This window comes from Strongylocentrotus purpuratus, unplaced genomic scaffold (assembly GCF_000002235.5).
Source record: "Strongylocentrotus purpuratus isolate Spur 01 unplaced genomic scaffold, Spur_5.0 spur5_scaffold_17, whole genome shotgun sequence".
Classification (NCBI taxonomy): Eukaryota; Metazoa; Echinodermata; class Echinoidea; order Camarodonta; family Strongylocentrotidae; genus Strongylocentrotus; species Strongylocentrotus purpuratus.
The window spans coordinates 11,898,723-11,916,372 of record NW_022145602.1 but is presented as its reverse complement, the minus strand read 5'-3'; the positions used below and the strand labels follow the sequence as shown (position 1 = coordinate 11,916,372).

The window sequence follows — 17,650 nt, the reverse complement described above, 5'->3', positions numbered from 1 at the left end:
TCCAAACTATCAGTTGAAAAAAGTGCAGGAGACCGCAATCATAAGCGAAGCTTGACTAGGATGGCAGCCTCAAAAAAAAAAAAGTAATCTTAAGGTAAAACTTAATATGAAAAAGTGTTTAAACGTTCTTTGTGCGTAGGAAAACGCCAGCAACCGCGGACCACTCCATAGAAACTACCTCAAACCGCGGACGTACCTGCAATGGGGGACCGTCCACGGTTGCGATACCGGTTCAGCCGTATCAAATTTACGACGTAGGGGGCGTTTGAATATTAGATGTCACAGCGTGTAGGCAACATCGACTGGATCAGTCAACATCGACAACATCGACTGGATCAGTCCGATGTGTATCGCGAAATGTCACAACGCCCCCTTTTGACTGCGCAGGAGAGGCGCTCGCTACCTGGATCATCCCATAGGAGGTACGTCCGTGGTTTGCAGTAGTTTTCTATGGAGTGGTCTGCGGTTGCTGGTGATTACCTACGCACACACACACAAGTACTAAACTTGGTCCACGGTCTACGCCATAATCCTGTAGTGGTGTATGAGTTTGTGAGTGTGCTGTGCGAGTGTGTATTGTGTCTGTGTATGCGTGCGTGTGTGTTGGTATGTGTAGCGAATAGTGTATGTGCAAGTAACTCTCTGTTGGATGGTGGAGTGGAAACAAAATGTAGCTATTACTTGTCATATTTAGAAAATGGAGGCATTTGAAGAGCCATGCTCCTCAGGGAACATTTTTTTCTCTGATGTTCTTCCACACTTGCATAATAAGATGGATAACGCTCATAAATTATTTTTAACCTCTCCCCAGAACTCACCTTCTCTTTAAACATGAAAACTGATATATCAAGTTTTACAATTTCAAACACTGGGATACTTTTTTGTTTAACAAATAATGGTAGACTGGGACTGTTTGAAGTGATGCCAATACACAGGCGCCACATTATCAAAGGGGAATCCAAGAAATAATAACTCTTATAATGCCACGCAGAATAATGTATTGGATTTACGTGCGGGGTTTGTACAAAAGTGCTTAAATGACACGGTGTCGGTTATCATGACAAGAGTGTGTATTGAATCACATCGAATCATTCAAAACGACTCTTGTGATATACAATGGACTTGAAAGGTGTTTTGCATTCTTTCCAAATAATGTTCATATTTTTCTTTTATGGAATCGTGCCCCTCCTTGTTCCCAAATATGTATATTGTTATATGTTTATGTATATTCATAATTATTGTTGAACGGGTTCACTTTGGATAAAGAAATTGTATCCCCATCGTTCCATATCCCGAATTCTACCATCTTTTTTTTTACAAGTTCAGCTGTGTTTATGCTAAATGGCCGCTATCGCCACCACAGGCCAATCAGAGATTACATCTAAAATTGCATGTTTTGGTATAAAGTACGTTTGTACCAAGTTTCATGCTTTTACTACAAAGTACACAATACTTCCGCCTATCCGCTGGACTCTCTCTCTCTCTCTAAGTGCCATATCGTTTGACTTTGGCGATCATGCTGTTCCACAACCCTCGGCTCCTAGCCTTCTATATTAGTACCACTCCCAGTTCTTTCACTCCTCTCTCTTCCAACAATTTCTGGAGACTGTCCATCCACAGTATCCTCCTTCTTCTCACAATTTTCCCTGTCAAAGCAAGATTCTCTAGGCCTTCTTTACGTGTAATGTGACCCATAAACTTCAACTGCCTAATCAACATCTCACGTATCATTTTCATTTGCACTCCAGCTCGTGTAAGAACTTCCTCATTACTAACTTTGTCAGTCCAGGGGATTTTCATCATTCTTCTTAGAAACCACATTTCGCAACTTTCCAAACGCTTTTTAGTATCAGAGGCTAAAGTCCATGTTTCACTACCATAGTGGACTATGAGGTCTTAAAACGCAACTGCGCACGCGCACCCTGCCAGTCCGGGTCACTGCACGCACTAAGCACCGCCTACTTGCACTGCCAAGTCGTCACGCAGCAATACCTGTAAACATACACTACCGATCACATTACTGCTAAAAAAGGGAACAGTTTGTAGAAAACCGCGGTATATGAACTTGATCGAGTTTCCATGAAAATTATGGTTGCGCGCATCCGGGTAGGTTATTTAATCATTAATGTTATTGACACGCTCTCAGTTTAAAAACCAGTGTCTATAAAACCTTGCTCGTTTTATAACACTCCGCGATCTTCTCTGCGATCAGACCCGTAGTTTTGTTTGAATCATAGCAGATACCGCACAGTCGATGCTCTTAAGCTGTGGTTGCACTAACAGGCCTTCAAGACTAAACAGCCCAAAAGATTGGAGTATTATCTTAAACATGTCGGCATTGAAGAGAAGCCCCCGAAATGTCCGCAGTCCGCGCAGCACAGCGGCCATGGTCAAACACCTGCCGTCTGCGGTGGCCGCCTTACTACAGTCGGGAAAGGGGCCGGCAAAGTTGACCAAAGTCGACACCCCGGACGGGGTAAAGGCGGTGCCCTTAGCCGACTGGCTATGGGACAAAAGTCAGGTGCAGGCGCAGGCGGCACTCGACACTGACTTCATCCAGGGCATCAAGAGTGGTCTTCTGGATCCCACCAACTACGGTGAGTTGTTTTATTTGGGTGACTATTTGGTACAATTCGGCATGTCTTAACACTACTGGGCCAGAAGGGATTACACCACACAGCGAGGTCACTGACAGGTGGCTATCTCATTAACTCAGCTCTCAACTAACGTAAGAAAAAGAGGATCATGGGGACCAACAGGCACCGATTGGGGAAGTTAAATTCTTAAATTGTTATTATAAGATAAGTTATGAGCTTTCATATCAGACATAAACAATGGCAAACCGAGCACCGACGATAAGTTACTAGTTTAAAAAGTTTCAAATTTTTAATTAGGAGCAGAACGCTCCTAGTTTTTAATATTGATGTCTGTCAATCTTTTTCGCGTAATACATCATCATCTTTTAAGAAGGACATTCGACCAAATAAAATGCAGTGTATTTCTTTCGGTCAAAAATATTGTTTACGTTATTCACCGTTTGTAGAGGTGAGAACCCATTAACTAAACATTCTATTCAGGGTTGACGCTTTGCATAACCTACAACCACAGAACTGTTGAGAATAAGAAGAAATAAACCTTGTATGAAGTGATTTAATATGGAAACCAATTTAAACTTGTAATCTTCATGGAGTCAACTTTTCAAAGAATAAAAAACACCACGTTTATGAAAATAAGTTTAATTGGATATCCATTGGTCGTTAACTTTAAAGGTATGACCAGGGACTGGTATGACATAGTAGTGACATAGAACAAAACATTTACGGGCAGTGTATATACCTTGCGCCATGGAATAACAGACCCGTCAATGTTGGAGCTCAAGCCAATATCCGGGTCACGAGAAAATAGCGTCAAACCGTGCTGTGCTTTTGCACACCAACCATATCGAAATAAGCCACTGCGTTCAAGTTGTGGAGGTCTTAAAATACAATATTCGCGAAGATGACTGCTTTTCAGACGAAAATATTTTCCAGGGGGGATTGGAAGTGTCATCTTTATAAATAGCGAGCTTTCAGATACAAACCAATTGCACACTCTTCTCACCATAAACAAAGCTATATCCCACATTTAATCCACAGGTGGCTACACAGTTCAGGACGCCGTGTACTGCGATAATGCCACTGACTACTTTGGGATCGCTGAGATGAAAGCCTGCGATAAAGACCTAAAGGAATTCATTGCCGCACGCATAAAAAGTTACGCTGAGTAAGTGTTTGGTGAAAATAGTATGGGTGTGGTGAGTGGTGGTGTGATTGATCGTTTGATTGATCGATTGATTGATGTATTGATCGACCAATCAATCGATCGATCTAGTTAGTGAGTGAGTAAAATACAAAATATACAGTTCCTAGCTCCTTCTACCCTCAACAATTGCTGTGGTCAGGAGGCGTACGTAGGGGGGGGGGGGGGGTGTTTGGGGGTTAACCCCCCCTTTTGTATTTTTATGTGTGTAAACCCCACTAAAAAAACCTGAGACCCCCCCCCCCCCCCCCCCCCCCCCCTTTTTTTTTTTTTTTTTTTTTTTTAAATATAAAAAAAAAAAAAAAAAAAAAAAATTATACCCACGACTAACCTAAAAAAGGTGGCCTTACCCCCCCCCCCCCCCAACGAAGAAAAATGTCAAATTTTCAAATTTCGAGACCAAAAAAAAAAAAAAAAAGTGACCGCTTATGCATGTGACACCTCTTCTACACACAAAACGTACTACCATTCGGTAAAAAGGTCTGGAAATTAGGTGATTGCAATCACTTAAGTCGATTCGACCAACTAAACAACTAATAGTCGTTATTTTCCCACTAAAAGCTTTATTCAAGCCCTTTGGTTTTTTAAGGAATTTAAAAATTAGTATTGTCTTTCAAATGCCGTTCGAATTTACCCCTTTTTCTTTTTTTTTTTGGTCTGCAAATGGAGCATAGTACCTTAGACACTGAGAACCTCGTTTTCAAACCTGGCACTGTGCAGATTGGTGCTATTTTCTTAAATTTGAAGTTCGTCTATATTTTGGCCTTTTCAACCAACCTGTATTAAGCGTGTATATCGGTTATTTTCAATCAAAATGTATTTAGCGTGTATGCTCATGATTGTATTTGAAGGTACACGGAGATAATGTTCAAAGAGTGGTACATCCAGGACCCGAAAGGGATTGCCATGGGAGACGCCGCTGCCTCCTACTCTAAATTCGAGCTGGGCGTGGCTACAAAGGAGGAACCGTTTTACCTGCTGATTGCCATGTTGCCGTGTGAGAAGCTGTGGGGGTGGCTTTCCCAGCAGATCGAATCAGGCATAGTAAGAATAGACAAGATCCATTAAGCCCCGCCCCTTTTCTTAATGACCAATCCCACCCGCATTTTACACGCACTCACACGCATGGAACGGTGTCTGTCGGACCATAGTCGCGGTCATGATTGGTCAGCTCGGCAAGGGGCGGGGCTTTATGGATTATCGTATTCAGCTTGTTAAAGCTACAGTCCCATATACGTCCCGGACCGTCCCGGACCATCCCGGACCCCATCCGGGGTGATCCGGGATTCGGTCCGTGTTGACACCGTGTTGGCACCGGGGTGGTCCTGGATGGTCCTGGATGGTCCTGGGCGGTCCGGGAGTCGACCCCGGATGTTTTTGACGGTCAAAAACTGCCGGGGTGGTCCGGGACGGTCCGGGACAATAGTTTGATCCGGGGTGATCCGTGTAGCCACCGTGCTGGGTCCGGGGTCATCCGTAGTGGCGCCGGGGCGGTCCGTGTTGATCCGTGGCAGTCCGGGAGTGAGTTATTGACCGCCCAGGACCATCCAGGACCATCCAGGACCATCCAGGACCATCCAGGACCACCCCGGTGCCAACACGGTGTCAACACGGACCGAATCCCGGATCACCCCGGATGGGGTCCGGGACGTATATGGGACTGTAGCTTTTAAAGCATCACACTTTTTTGAACAAAACATCCCGGACCATCCCGGATCACCCCAGACCATGGTCCGGGATGGTCCGGAGTGGTCCGTGCTCGTCCGTGCTGGTCCGGCTTTATATGGGACTGGGGCTTAAGCTACAGTCCCATATACGTCCCGGACCGTCCCGGACCATCCCGGACCCCATCCGGGGTGATCCGGGATTCGGTCCGTGTTGACACCGTGTTGGCACCGGGGTGGTCCTGGATGGTCCTGGATGGTCCTGGACGGTCCTGGATGGTCCTGGGCGGTCCGGGAGTCGACCCCGGATGTTTTTGACGGTCAAAAACTGCCGGGGTGGTCCGGGACGGTCCGGGACAATAGTTTGATCCGGGGTGATCCGTGTAGCCACCGTGCTGGGTCCGGGGTCATCCGTAGTGGCGCCGGGGCGGTCCGTGTTGATCCGTGGCAGTCCGGGAGTGAGTTATTGACCGCCCAGGACCATCCAGGACCATCCAGGACCATCCAGGACCACCCCGGTGCCAACACGGTGTCAACACGGACCGAATCCCGGATCACCCCGGATGGGGTCCGGGATGGTCCGGGACGGTCCGGGACGTATATGGGACTGTAGCTTTTAAAGCATCACACTTTTTTGAACAAAACATCCCGGACCATCCCGGATCACCCCAGACCATGGTCCGGGATGGTCCGGAGTGGTCCGTGCTCGTCCGTGCTGGTCCGGCTTTATATGGGACTGGGGCTTTAAGAATCCAACAATTTATAGGGGTTGGTCGCCGAAACATTTTTCACACGGCCCCTGCTGTATTGCTCCAAAACTACGTCATATTTCATATCCCATTGTTTACATGCTTACTAGTTTCGTTTCGTTCTGTTCAAACTCTGGGCACACAGGGTAACCCTCACGAAGACATGTTTTGTTTGTTTATCCTGATGAAAATAAAACAATAATTAATTGATTGAGTATTTATTTTTGAAGCCGGATGGAATTTTTGAAGTTAAAATTGTTGTGATGTACACAAGTTTTTTTGGATCGATCAAACTAAAACCGCCATCAAATAAAAAGGGCAAAACTGAAAACTAAACGAAATTCTGTATAATTATTTGTCCAAAGTACGGGTTTTCACGTTACGTATTTTTTCTTGTGCAATTATAGAATGACACCAACGTGTACAGTTTCTGGATACAAGATAACCTGCCGGGAAGCCATACACTCGCGAATTACATCGACGAGAATGCCGAGAAGTTTAAAGTGGATCTAAAGAAGGCCATGAAGATCTACAAAGATGGTATGCAGTGCGAGGTGGATTTTTTCACTTCGGGAACAATCGAGGAGGTAAACTGAATGGTCTGAACGTTCCAACGTTCCAACTGTGATGTTGCAACACTCTTAATTAATTAATGCAAAATTACACATGATCGAAACCTACTTGGTGAACGTTAGGCTCCGTCATTTTTTTGCAATTCTATTAAGCGCAATTGATACTGGAATACTCTTTTTTATAATGTTTTTTTAGCTCGTGGCAATTCTAGCAGTTTATGGCAATTTTTTGGAAAATCGCGTTTTATTCGTAGAATTTAGTTTTAAGTGGAATGTTATCTCTAACATATGATCATTAAGTATGTGCGTATTAAACCTATGTACAAAATAAAACCTGGAGGCGTATTGGTGCGAATAAAAAATTATTATGTTGATTGTACACGGTAAATGGTCTTGGTCAAAATGCTAAAAAAATAGAAAGAAAAAATAGCAACATGTCACCACCAGCTGACAATTTGGAGTTTGTGATTTGTTTTTCCAAAAATAGTGATGATCAGATAACTGGGTTCGAATTTTGGAAATTATTGCCTCGTCTCTCCAGGCCGTTTAATCAAACGACTGTTGGATCAAACGGCACAATCAAACCTCCCACTACAACCCCCATTCCGGTGTTGCACATGTGTTTATTTAAACCGTTCACGTGGCGACTGCAACCGCACTTTTGACTGGCCACTCCCGAATCCATAAGAGCTTGACGAACTGACCAATCACGGCCTCGACAGTGGTTTGAAAGAGATCGGTCCATGCGCGTGAAACGATTCGACCTGCTTGGAATGCCACTCCCACATCTTCTCGCACACATGTGAACCTCTGTAGCTGCATTTTGAGGAATGTTTCCCAATTTCGGCTTTCAAAATTTAAATGCCACAGTAACGAGAAATGAGGACCTCTACAGTGATACCAAACTGATCCTTTAATGTGAAGAAAACAAATACACTGTAGTGCCAACAACTGCGCAGAGAAAATGATTGTAGAAAAACAGCTTTGGAAACAAAATTATTCGTTTTTTGTGCTACCCACGTCCCCAAGAAAAAAAAGGTCATTTTGAACAGGCAAAACATTTCAAACAAAATAGCCCCCAGAGATTTTATGAGACTCTAAGTTTTAAACAGGCCAAACATTTATATTGATGCCGACTAGTAGATTTACTTTGTTTTATTCTTTGTTTCTACTTATTTTTGGGGGAATATATGACTTCGAGCAATAATTAATTTGAATAAAACCATCCACTCTTACCCTACAAGGCAAACTGACAAATTCTATTTAAGAAAAAAAAAAAAAAACGCATTGGCTCTCAAATCCATTAGACACGCCGGCCCAGACATCTGGAACTCTCTGCCCATTGTAATAAGAAACCTTAGGACATTGTATCCTTTTTAGGAAGGCAGTTAAAACTATGTTATTGTCTAAGTATTGATCCTGTCGTGTGTAATTTTACTGTATTCATGTTCGTGTGTACATTGACTGTATATTCAACAATGATGTGTAATCGTCCATGACCTAGCGTCGCTTATCCATTCATGAATGAACCTGCATTCAATCAGCAGATGTATGAGATTTATTGTATTATTACCAACGCTCCTTTTCTCCCCTTTCCTTTTCTTCTCTGCAAGTCACACTCTTTTTTTATTTGTTATTGTTGTATCTAAGTTGAGGGATGCGGGCACGTCAAGCTACTTTGCCTAATTCTGTAGCCCTCCTGCATCTAATGCATGTTAATTATGCATTTAATATATTTGTTTAATTTCGTTTATTATCTGTATAAAATTATATACACTTAAAATATTGTATCAAACCATATTATGTTCGTGAAAATGTATGATGGAAAAAAGATGCAGAAACCAATAAATCATAATCGAAGTCTTGGGGGAAGCTTTCCTCATTGCACTCCATAGGGCTACAAATTTGTGTAGCACAGAATAGTTTCGATTTGGAAAAACGTGTTGATTATTAGGGACATCTAAAAACCTTAGCTATTTAAGCTCTGGCTTCCCCGAACAGCCTATATTACTTATTTACTTAGCCAATCTTGTTTTGTCAGTAATAAGTAGTTGTAACGGGTCGATAGTTGGATCAACAAATAGAAACATGTACTGCAAGTGCAAAAAGGGGCACCTAATATGTAAGGTTTTCATTGAATGAATTTTAATTGAATTGAATTGAATTGAATTGCACAAATAAATTGAAGGCAGAAAAATCGTCTTACGACTCACATTTGTATAAAATATGACAATATATTAACATAATCATGAACAAATAACAACAAATAACATAAATAACATAACAATGTAATATTATTTAATGCCTCTGTTGAGAGCCGGAGGAATTATTCGTATTATTTGTACTCCCCTGGCTCCCAACAGACAATACTAACTTAAATATATTCTATAAAATGTTCATGACAACAATCAATGTCATATATATATAGAACAAATCACAGCCAAGATCTAAAATCAAAGCAGACCTAAATTAATCATACATCATATTCTGGATTTCCGAGTCAAAGAGGAGAAACAAGAGAGAGAAAAGAAGAGAGAAAGAGAGACATGGAGAAAGGAAGAAAGAAAAATAGAGAGAGAGAGAGAGAGGAAGGAAGGAAGAGAGGAACAGCTCAGTGTGAGATGATGCATATACAAATTCATTCAAAACATTGCTTTGTACTAGACATAAATATTTCACCTGTGCTTAGTACTGTTACATAACATATGAAACAATAGTATGCATGCCAAGAAGACAACGGTATGCTAGTACATGTACATATAGATGGTAGATACACTGTACAATTGAAAGAGGAAAATTGATGTCAGATAGAAGAGGCGAGAAGAGAGACAAGAAAGAAAGACAGAAAAGCTGAGAAAAGGAAAGAAAGGAATGAGAGGGAAAGTGCAGTGTGAGATATTGAATATATTGTCGAATTGATGGGTCTACATGTCACACAAAAAAGATTCCCCTGTAGGGCCATGCATTATGGTTCAAGGCATGCCCACATAGAGGAATTTTGTAAATGTTGGGGATAGGGGCAAAATCGGTCCCCAACAGGAAAAATTCCTCTGTAGGACCATGCATTATGCTTCAAGGCATGCCCCCAAATAGATTTTTCTTTTAATGTTGGGGATCGGGGCAAAATGCAATGAATTATTGATGATTTATTGCATTTATTTTTGTTTTTGTATTTGTGGGGGTGGCCCCATACCCTAGCCCCCGCTGCGTACAGTCAAGATTCGGTGGCTAAGCAATGGCCTCGTAATACTGTGAGCCCCTAGGATCAAAACCGTGTCGATGGGCTATATTAGTGCCCTTTTGTGAGGCATTAATACTCATTGCTGTCAGTTATGACTTAAGGACGTATATCCCGTAGTTTATTAGCATAGTAACCCACACATGCTTTAGCAGTCACGCAAAACAAACACACTAAAATTGTTATTCAATAAAATCTGAGAATGTATACTATTATCTAGATCTATTAGGAATAAATCATGTATAATGGTTTCCCTATAATCAGGGGTGGCCGAGCGACTTACAAAGTGGTGGGGGCACCAACATAAAGGGCACCTACAAAGGGAAAGGTCCCTTATTAGAAAAAAAGGGTAACCGAATTGAATTTTGCTGCTCCATGGCTGCAAGAAGCCTGGGGGCAGACATCAAATAACATTGATTGAAAACACATATTTATTATAGGAATGAATATCTGTAATCTATTTTATCGGGTCTCCCAAACGTGGTATCAAACGGCGTGAGGATGTGGTTGTGTCTGTGAGTGGAGGCGGCAGGTGTTTTTTCATCGTTTAAATCAGTTCAAATCTAAAGTTTCTCCTTTATTATATGTACTCATATTTAAGTATAAATATCTTTCCATACCACTGGCCAACACGATTTCTTTCAAACAAATTTTGTCCAAAAGATTGACTTTTTCAATATGTAAAGCAATGTGGATCATTATAATAATAATAACGTTGAAAATAATAATAATAACAATAACATTAATGACAAAAGTTATTCCAAGAAAGTAGCGGAAGCACCGCTCCGACGGGCGGGGGGGGGGGGGGTAGAAAATCATGCCCCTCCACGTTTCCAAATAACCCAAATTGACCCCTTTGATTGTGAAAATGTATTTCTTGTAATGGGGTTCTCGGGCACTCTTTTAAATCTCTGATTCGTGCCGTAGCTTCTCCCCTACTAATGGATATCCCTTTTTTCATTCTGAACAACACCCCTCTCCCTTGAATAAGTGCACATTTGTTACCCACATTTCCCGTTTTTGTTTAAAACATGTGCGTTTTCTAAAGCCCCCAACCCCACAACAAAAATCTATCCTTCGGAGCATGTGTGTAGATAGTTATCAGTTTAGAAGAAGGCATCGATCACCTGGCCCGAAGCGCCTTTCTCGTCGGGGGTGCTGATGAATATTTCCTATTAACTCCAAAAATTCATAGCAAGCCAGAAGATGTAATTGAAATGTAATGTAACATGATGACATGGTGATGCTGAATCCGAACAAGGACAATTGTGAAAATTATGTTAAAGGTCGATACGAAAGAAAAGCTAACCTTATTTGCAATATTAGTGTTATGTTTTATGAAACCGTTTATATCAGCTCTGAGTCAAGGAGAAACGGTATTCTTTTGTTTGAATATTGTTATTTTTTGTTTTGTTGAGGTTTCTATTTATATAGTCTACATTCTCCTTTTGCCCTGATTGCGTTTTGTTTTGATTGTGATAAAAGCGATATCACTACATTTTATTGAACGTAAGGCGACCTTGTGTACATAGTCTAATTACAATTTTCCTTTGTTTTCTTGAGTTATTTAATGATATGTTTCTATGCAGTAGTAGTATATTAATGTAAGTTCTGTTTTTCTTTTGTTTGATTTGATAATCATGCTATCCTATCATGCCAGGATTGATTTCAGTCAAATATTTGAATTTGAATTTGACTTTGCTTCAATCATTTATGCACCAGATAGTTTGATTCACCAGAAATTGCTCCAAAGTCGATTTTTATCAAAAATGGCTGACTTCGATGATAAGTTTTGTTTTGTGCTTTGTTTGTATTTTGTATTCGCTTTCCTCATTACTATGATTGTAAGGGCAATCGCTGTGTTTTATTCCAAGCCACTGGCTTTTTTAATGCGAATTCCTATGCACAAATTTATACACTCTAAAAACTGAAAATGTTAAATAACCATTTAAAAGGGCCGAGGAGTGACCACTCTTTCAAAATGTCAGATTGATACTTTTATCCTGATAGATTCAACCTTTATAGTGTTGGATCCAGCATGTTCAAAGTGTTAATCTACCATTTTGAAAGAGTGGTCACTCCTCGGCCCTTTTAAATGGTGATTTAACATTTCAGTTTTTAGAGTGTAATATATTATATCCTTGTATTTTATGAAATTAATAAATTGAATTGAATTGAAAAAGCAATGGACCAAACATCTATACCTAAATGCTGGTTCTCTATTTACAAATAGCAAAATATTTCACGCAAGCATTGTTTCATATAAATTTAAGTTATATCAGAATACTTAATATAGAATTTTGCCCCCTTGTGTTTGCTCTAATGTATCATTTATGTTATCACTGACAGGGATGTCTCCAGACTGCCAGATATGTAAATGCAACTTCCCTGAAATCTATTTTTGTAGATTGATTTTAAAGTGTAATTGAAATACAGGAAAATTTATATATCATGCAGATATATTATATATAATTTCGGGTAGTCGTGGTATTATCATACTTATTCAATAGCGTATTTTTTGGGATTTAATAAAGGATATTCCAACGAAAACTTAGAAAGAAAATACTTGAGTACTTTTTTTCTAGACCATTTAGAAAAGGGAAATAGTCTTTTGATAGGAAATAAATTTGAAGCATTATAACTGGCAGACATTTGGTGATGATATGATATGATATATGTGCGTATGTGGGGCGCAGTGATAAGGGTGTGGGTGTGTGAGAGACTGTGTGATGATCTGATTTGTTCTCATGAAACCTCCAAGCTGTGTGTTTACACCTATATACATTATATTATGTTATGTAAGGTGATTTGTTTGCGCGCTCGTGCGGTGAGTGATTAAGAAAAAAAATGGTTTGCCATTTGCAACCAATGCCTAAATATTTTTGTTTTGAGATCTCCCTTTGTAGGTGCCCCTTTTTTCTCTCTCTCCAGAAAGTGCCCCTACTTTAGCACCAATAGAGTTAAGTCTGAGACAAGAAGACAATAGTATTGTTATCAAACCTTTTGTTAATAGTATACGAAAAACAAAAAGCATGAGCAAACGTATAACACGATAATTTCACTAATACTAGGTGTCTATATGACCCCTTTAAAATATAAGATTTATATACCCCCCCCCCTAAAAAAGGAAGAAAACATTAAAAAACATGAATCAATATGGACACGTGTTTAAACATACATAAATAAATATCTTTGGTGATTGGTCGCCTTTTATATGAGGTTTTTATGAGTCAATCGCAAGGGTTTCATGATTATAAAGAGCGCCATCATGTTGCGCTACAGACACAAATACATGTTTTCATTCATCAAGGGATTGTCTCTCCAGTCATCGGATTATTTTGAAAGATGGTTTGAAAGAGCGCCATCATTCAGATATTTTTGTCCGGTAATATGTTATTCCGATACCCATTCGCTGTTTTGCTTTTGCTTTCTTGCTCCCCCCCCCCTCTCCCCCCCTCTCTCTCTCTCTCTCTCTCTCTCTCAATCCACAGAATGTTTAGCAATGTTCTCTTTTAATGCAAATGTTTGCCTATAAGTTTGTATCTACACACGTGAATACATATTAAAATTATGATTATAAAGAAAAAGCGAGAATTCCCGACGGAAACATTATATTTATCAATTCATTTGTTTATTTAAAAAAAAATGGATACCCCGGCTACAAAAAAAAAAGTTTAATAAAAATGAAAGGTGTAGTCTTAGACCAACTACAGGTACATCATAATCTAGAACAAATAATTTCTTTCAAAAGGGCAAATCCATGACGTAAACTATTTTATACAGCGTGATTAGTTTATATAGACCATCAATCAGCATTGTTTATATGTTTCCCGCCCCCCATTCAGTTTTACTAAGGGTACGCATATATGCATGTACCCTCCTTTTGAAAACACCCCCTAAGTCCGGTGTGTAAAACGGGCTTTCGTGTACTACGAGCCGGACTTTGGTGCGTGAAAAGTATAGTTTCTACATTATAGTTTCTACATTTCAAATAGGAAATATCAATATGATTCCATATCTCCTTTTATCGTACAATAGCGGCCCGCCAAATTATCACTGATTACTCATACGGATAAGAGTCAAAACTTTAGCTCCTTCACTTCGCTTGCTTGCAAAATAACCCATTTGTAATCGCATGCTTCCACGTATGATTTGGAAAAAGAACATAATTTACCTCAAACGAGGAACATTTGGGGATAGAAATTATTCATGACAGTGTACAATTTTTTTAACATGCTGATTACCGCCCAAATGGGCTATAAGTATGTGTGCATAATGCGCATAAACTGATTTCAGAATTACGAGAAAGAGAGTTCCATATTGACGCTCATTTTGATTTGAAAGAAAAGGATGATGCTGTAGGTATACATTTTTCGACATAGTAATTTTCCGAATTACTAGTATGGCAATTATGCATTTCTGTTTAACATTTAATAATAGAGGCAAGATAATATGGTAATTTTGTTATGTTTATGTTTAAAGACCTTTAATGAGATACAGTACACATTCAATTGATATATAGTGAGAACTGAAAAGATGTAGTTTTTTAAATAGTGGTTGTGAAAGAGCAGTATAGAGAGATATTAAACATATTCTTACAATTCTTTTTTGCAACTTTGCCATTGATACATGAATAACAAAAACCTGTACACAAAGACAACCAGCCTATTAAGACCGACATTTCTTTTTCCTTTGAGCGGTCTTTATAGACAGGTTTTCAAAGTACTCAATAGTTTAATGGAACTGAACAAGTCAACATTGTATTCTCTGTGGAAAAGGGAGGAGGAGGGGGAGAGGGAGGGGGAGGGGGGCATTGGGATATTTTAATGGGTGGCATAGTACGAGTCCATCTACTGAGACAACAGTGGGGGGGGGGGGATGTTTCTGCTCTGGAAATGAAATGCGAATTTACAAGGCTTATTGATTAGAGGGGGGGGGGGGGTTCAAAGCGTTTTATTTTTTCATCCTCTTCACTTTCTCTTTTTCCTTTCTCTTTTATTTTTTCGCCTTATTCTCCTTTTTATGTATTTCCAACAATGGATACGTAACAAAGGACACGTGCCCTCGGGCTCCCCCTGTAGCCACTCCAATTGTTTCTAGTGTATGATATATCATGTGTATTTAACGCATTGTAGAATTGCTGACCAGCCTTTCACAAAAAATTACTTAAAAGTGCATTAATATTATAAACGTTGCTCAAAGCTTGACTAGCAATGGTCGTGACATTTTACATGCATGCTCAGTTTACACTATCGGAACAATTTCTTACCCCCCCCCCCACACACACACACACGCGCACGAACACACGCACATAACAGTATATAACACCATATCTTTTCCTCTTTCACCTTTTGTATAGGCGTAAACACACAGTTGGAGGTTGAATATGAACAATTCAGATTACCACACGGTCTCACACACACCCTTACCATTGCGCCTCACATAACCACATACCATAAGTATTCTTAGTAGGTCCATGATCATAAATATCATCTACCAAATTTCTGTCAGTTATAATGCTGCAAAAGAAATTCCTCAAAGTATTTTTTTAATTTTTCTAAATAGTCTAGAAATAAAAGTATAGAATTACACTGTCGCTCATATAGTTGGAATGTTTTGTTTTACCCCAATTTATGGAATTATTTAAAAAATATTTTATTCCTAATATATCTAGATAATAGTATACATTCTCAGATTGTATTGAATAATAATTTGCCCATGTGTGTTTTGCGTGACTGCTAAAGCATGTATATGCTACTATGCTTATCAAGTAGGAGACCTACGCGCTTAAGTCATAAATGACAGTATTGAGGGTTAATGCCCCACAAAAGGGCACTATATGGCACATCGACACGGTTTTGATCCTGGGGCCTCACAGTTACGAGGCCATTGCTTTGTCACTGAACCATGACTGTACGCAGCGGGGGCTAGGGTAGGGGGCAGTTCCCACAAATAAAAAAATAAAAATAAAAAATGCAATACATTTTTAATAATTCGTTTAATTTTCCCCGGTCCCTAACATAACAAAAATCCTCTGTACGGTCGTGCATTATGGCTCAAGGCATGGGCACACAGAGAATTTTTTTATGAAGTTTATGAAGTGTGCCAACCATCAACGAAAACTTATGGCAATTGTTTGTTGTGAATGGGTGTTGCACAGCACATTATGAATGGTGTCTGATCAGAAATGTGTGCAGGTAATGGGGGACACCAGGTCCAAGATTTATTGTTATTATTATTATTCATTTATTGGTATATAATGATAGATTAGCAGCACAAGGCTGAAAAGGTCAATTTACAAAGGTACAGTGATGTAAATTATATACATGTACAACAGTATTACGAAACATAGTAAGTAAATCCGTAACATAATTACAATACAGCATATTGCGTTCGTGTATGTACATTACGTGAAAGGATATACTAGCAGAAGATATACAAGAGCAGGGGAAGATATATGGCTCATGAAAGTGAGAGTGATAAGAGGACACTTTTTTTTTTTTTTTTTTTTGTCTCGAAATTTGAAAATTTGACATTTTGCTCCTGGGGGGGGGGGGGGGGGGGGGGGTAAGGTCGCCTTTTTTAGGTCAGCCATGGGAATAATTTTTTTTAATTTATTTTTTATTTTTTTAATTAAAAAACAAAAAACAAAAACAAAGGGGGGGGGGTTTAGGGGGGTTTATACACATACAAATACCAAAGGGGGGGGGGGGGTGGGTTATTGTCGAAGGGGATAATTTTCAGTGTGGGGGAGTTGTCCAAGGGGTAATGTTGAGGGGGGTAATCGTCCAGGGGGGTATTTGTCCTCGGGGTTGGTTGTCGTCGGGGGGAATTTTCCGGGGGAGGTAAATGTCCTTTGGGGTTAGATGTCCCGCTGGTAATTGGCCGGGGGAGATTGCCAAGGTGGTAATATCGTAGAACCACAAACAACGTGCGATCACACTCGTACTTCCTCAATAATATAACTTTCAATCGATAATTTTTAATAGGACACTTTATATAAAACATACCTCAAGGTGAATGTGGCTACGTGACCTTTCACATTATAATTTATTATTTACATGTTCTTTTGCAATTTGGTTTAAGCATACTGATGTATATGTAAATAAGTACGTAGCTGTGATTATAATAATGTACGGGTGAAAATGTCAGGTGTAAAATACCTAATTTCATGTTCGTAGAAAAATATTTTGTTGACATTTCTTACATTCACACAAGGAACACATGAGGAAAAGGTAAAGTGCCAATTTATATGAAATGAAGAAAGTGTTGAGACAACAATCATGTACGTATATGTTTTTGAGCAAGATTGTTAAGAATGTCAAGAAGTTGATTGTTTAGAGAATTAAAGAATGTACATTATGTCTATCATATTGAATGCAACTATTGAAATACATATTCAGTATTATATCTGTAGTACATTATTAATGTATGGGTTGGCAGAGAAACTAAGATATTGAGTAAATGTTGGAAATATTGGTTAAATTCGTATATTACATAATCATCGATCTGTTATTTGTATGAGTGTGTATGAAATGTGCTTCAGGTGCGTGAATGTGTGTGTGTGTGTGTGTGTGTGTGTGTGTTTGGGGAGGGATAGGGTGAGGGTGACATTTTGTATTTCTTGTA

General features: G+C 39.6%; 1 protein-coding gene across 1 annotated transcript; it reads left to right on the top strand.

Annotated features, from left to right (window-relative positions):
• The first annotated feature begins 2,056 nt into the window (after positions 1-2,056).
• On the top strand, positions 2,057-7,802 carry LOC115918737. Its single transcript, XM_030988756.1, has 4 exons — positions 2,057-2,597; positions 3,636-3,762; positions 4,650-4,842; positions 6,619-7,802. The coding sequence occupies exons 1-4, from the start codon at positions 2,255-2,257 to the stop codon at positions 6,805-6,807; spliced, it is 852 nt and encodes a 283-aa protein (XP_030844616.1). The 5' UTR covers positions 2,057-2,254; the 3' UTR covers positions 6,808-7,802.
• The last annotated feature ends 9,848 nt before the right edge of the window (positions 7,803-17,650 follow it).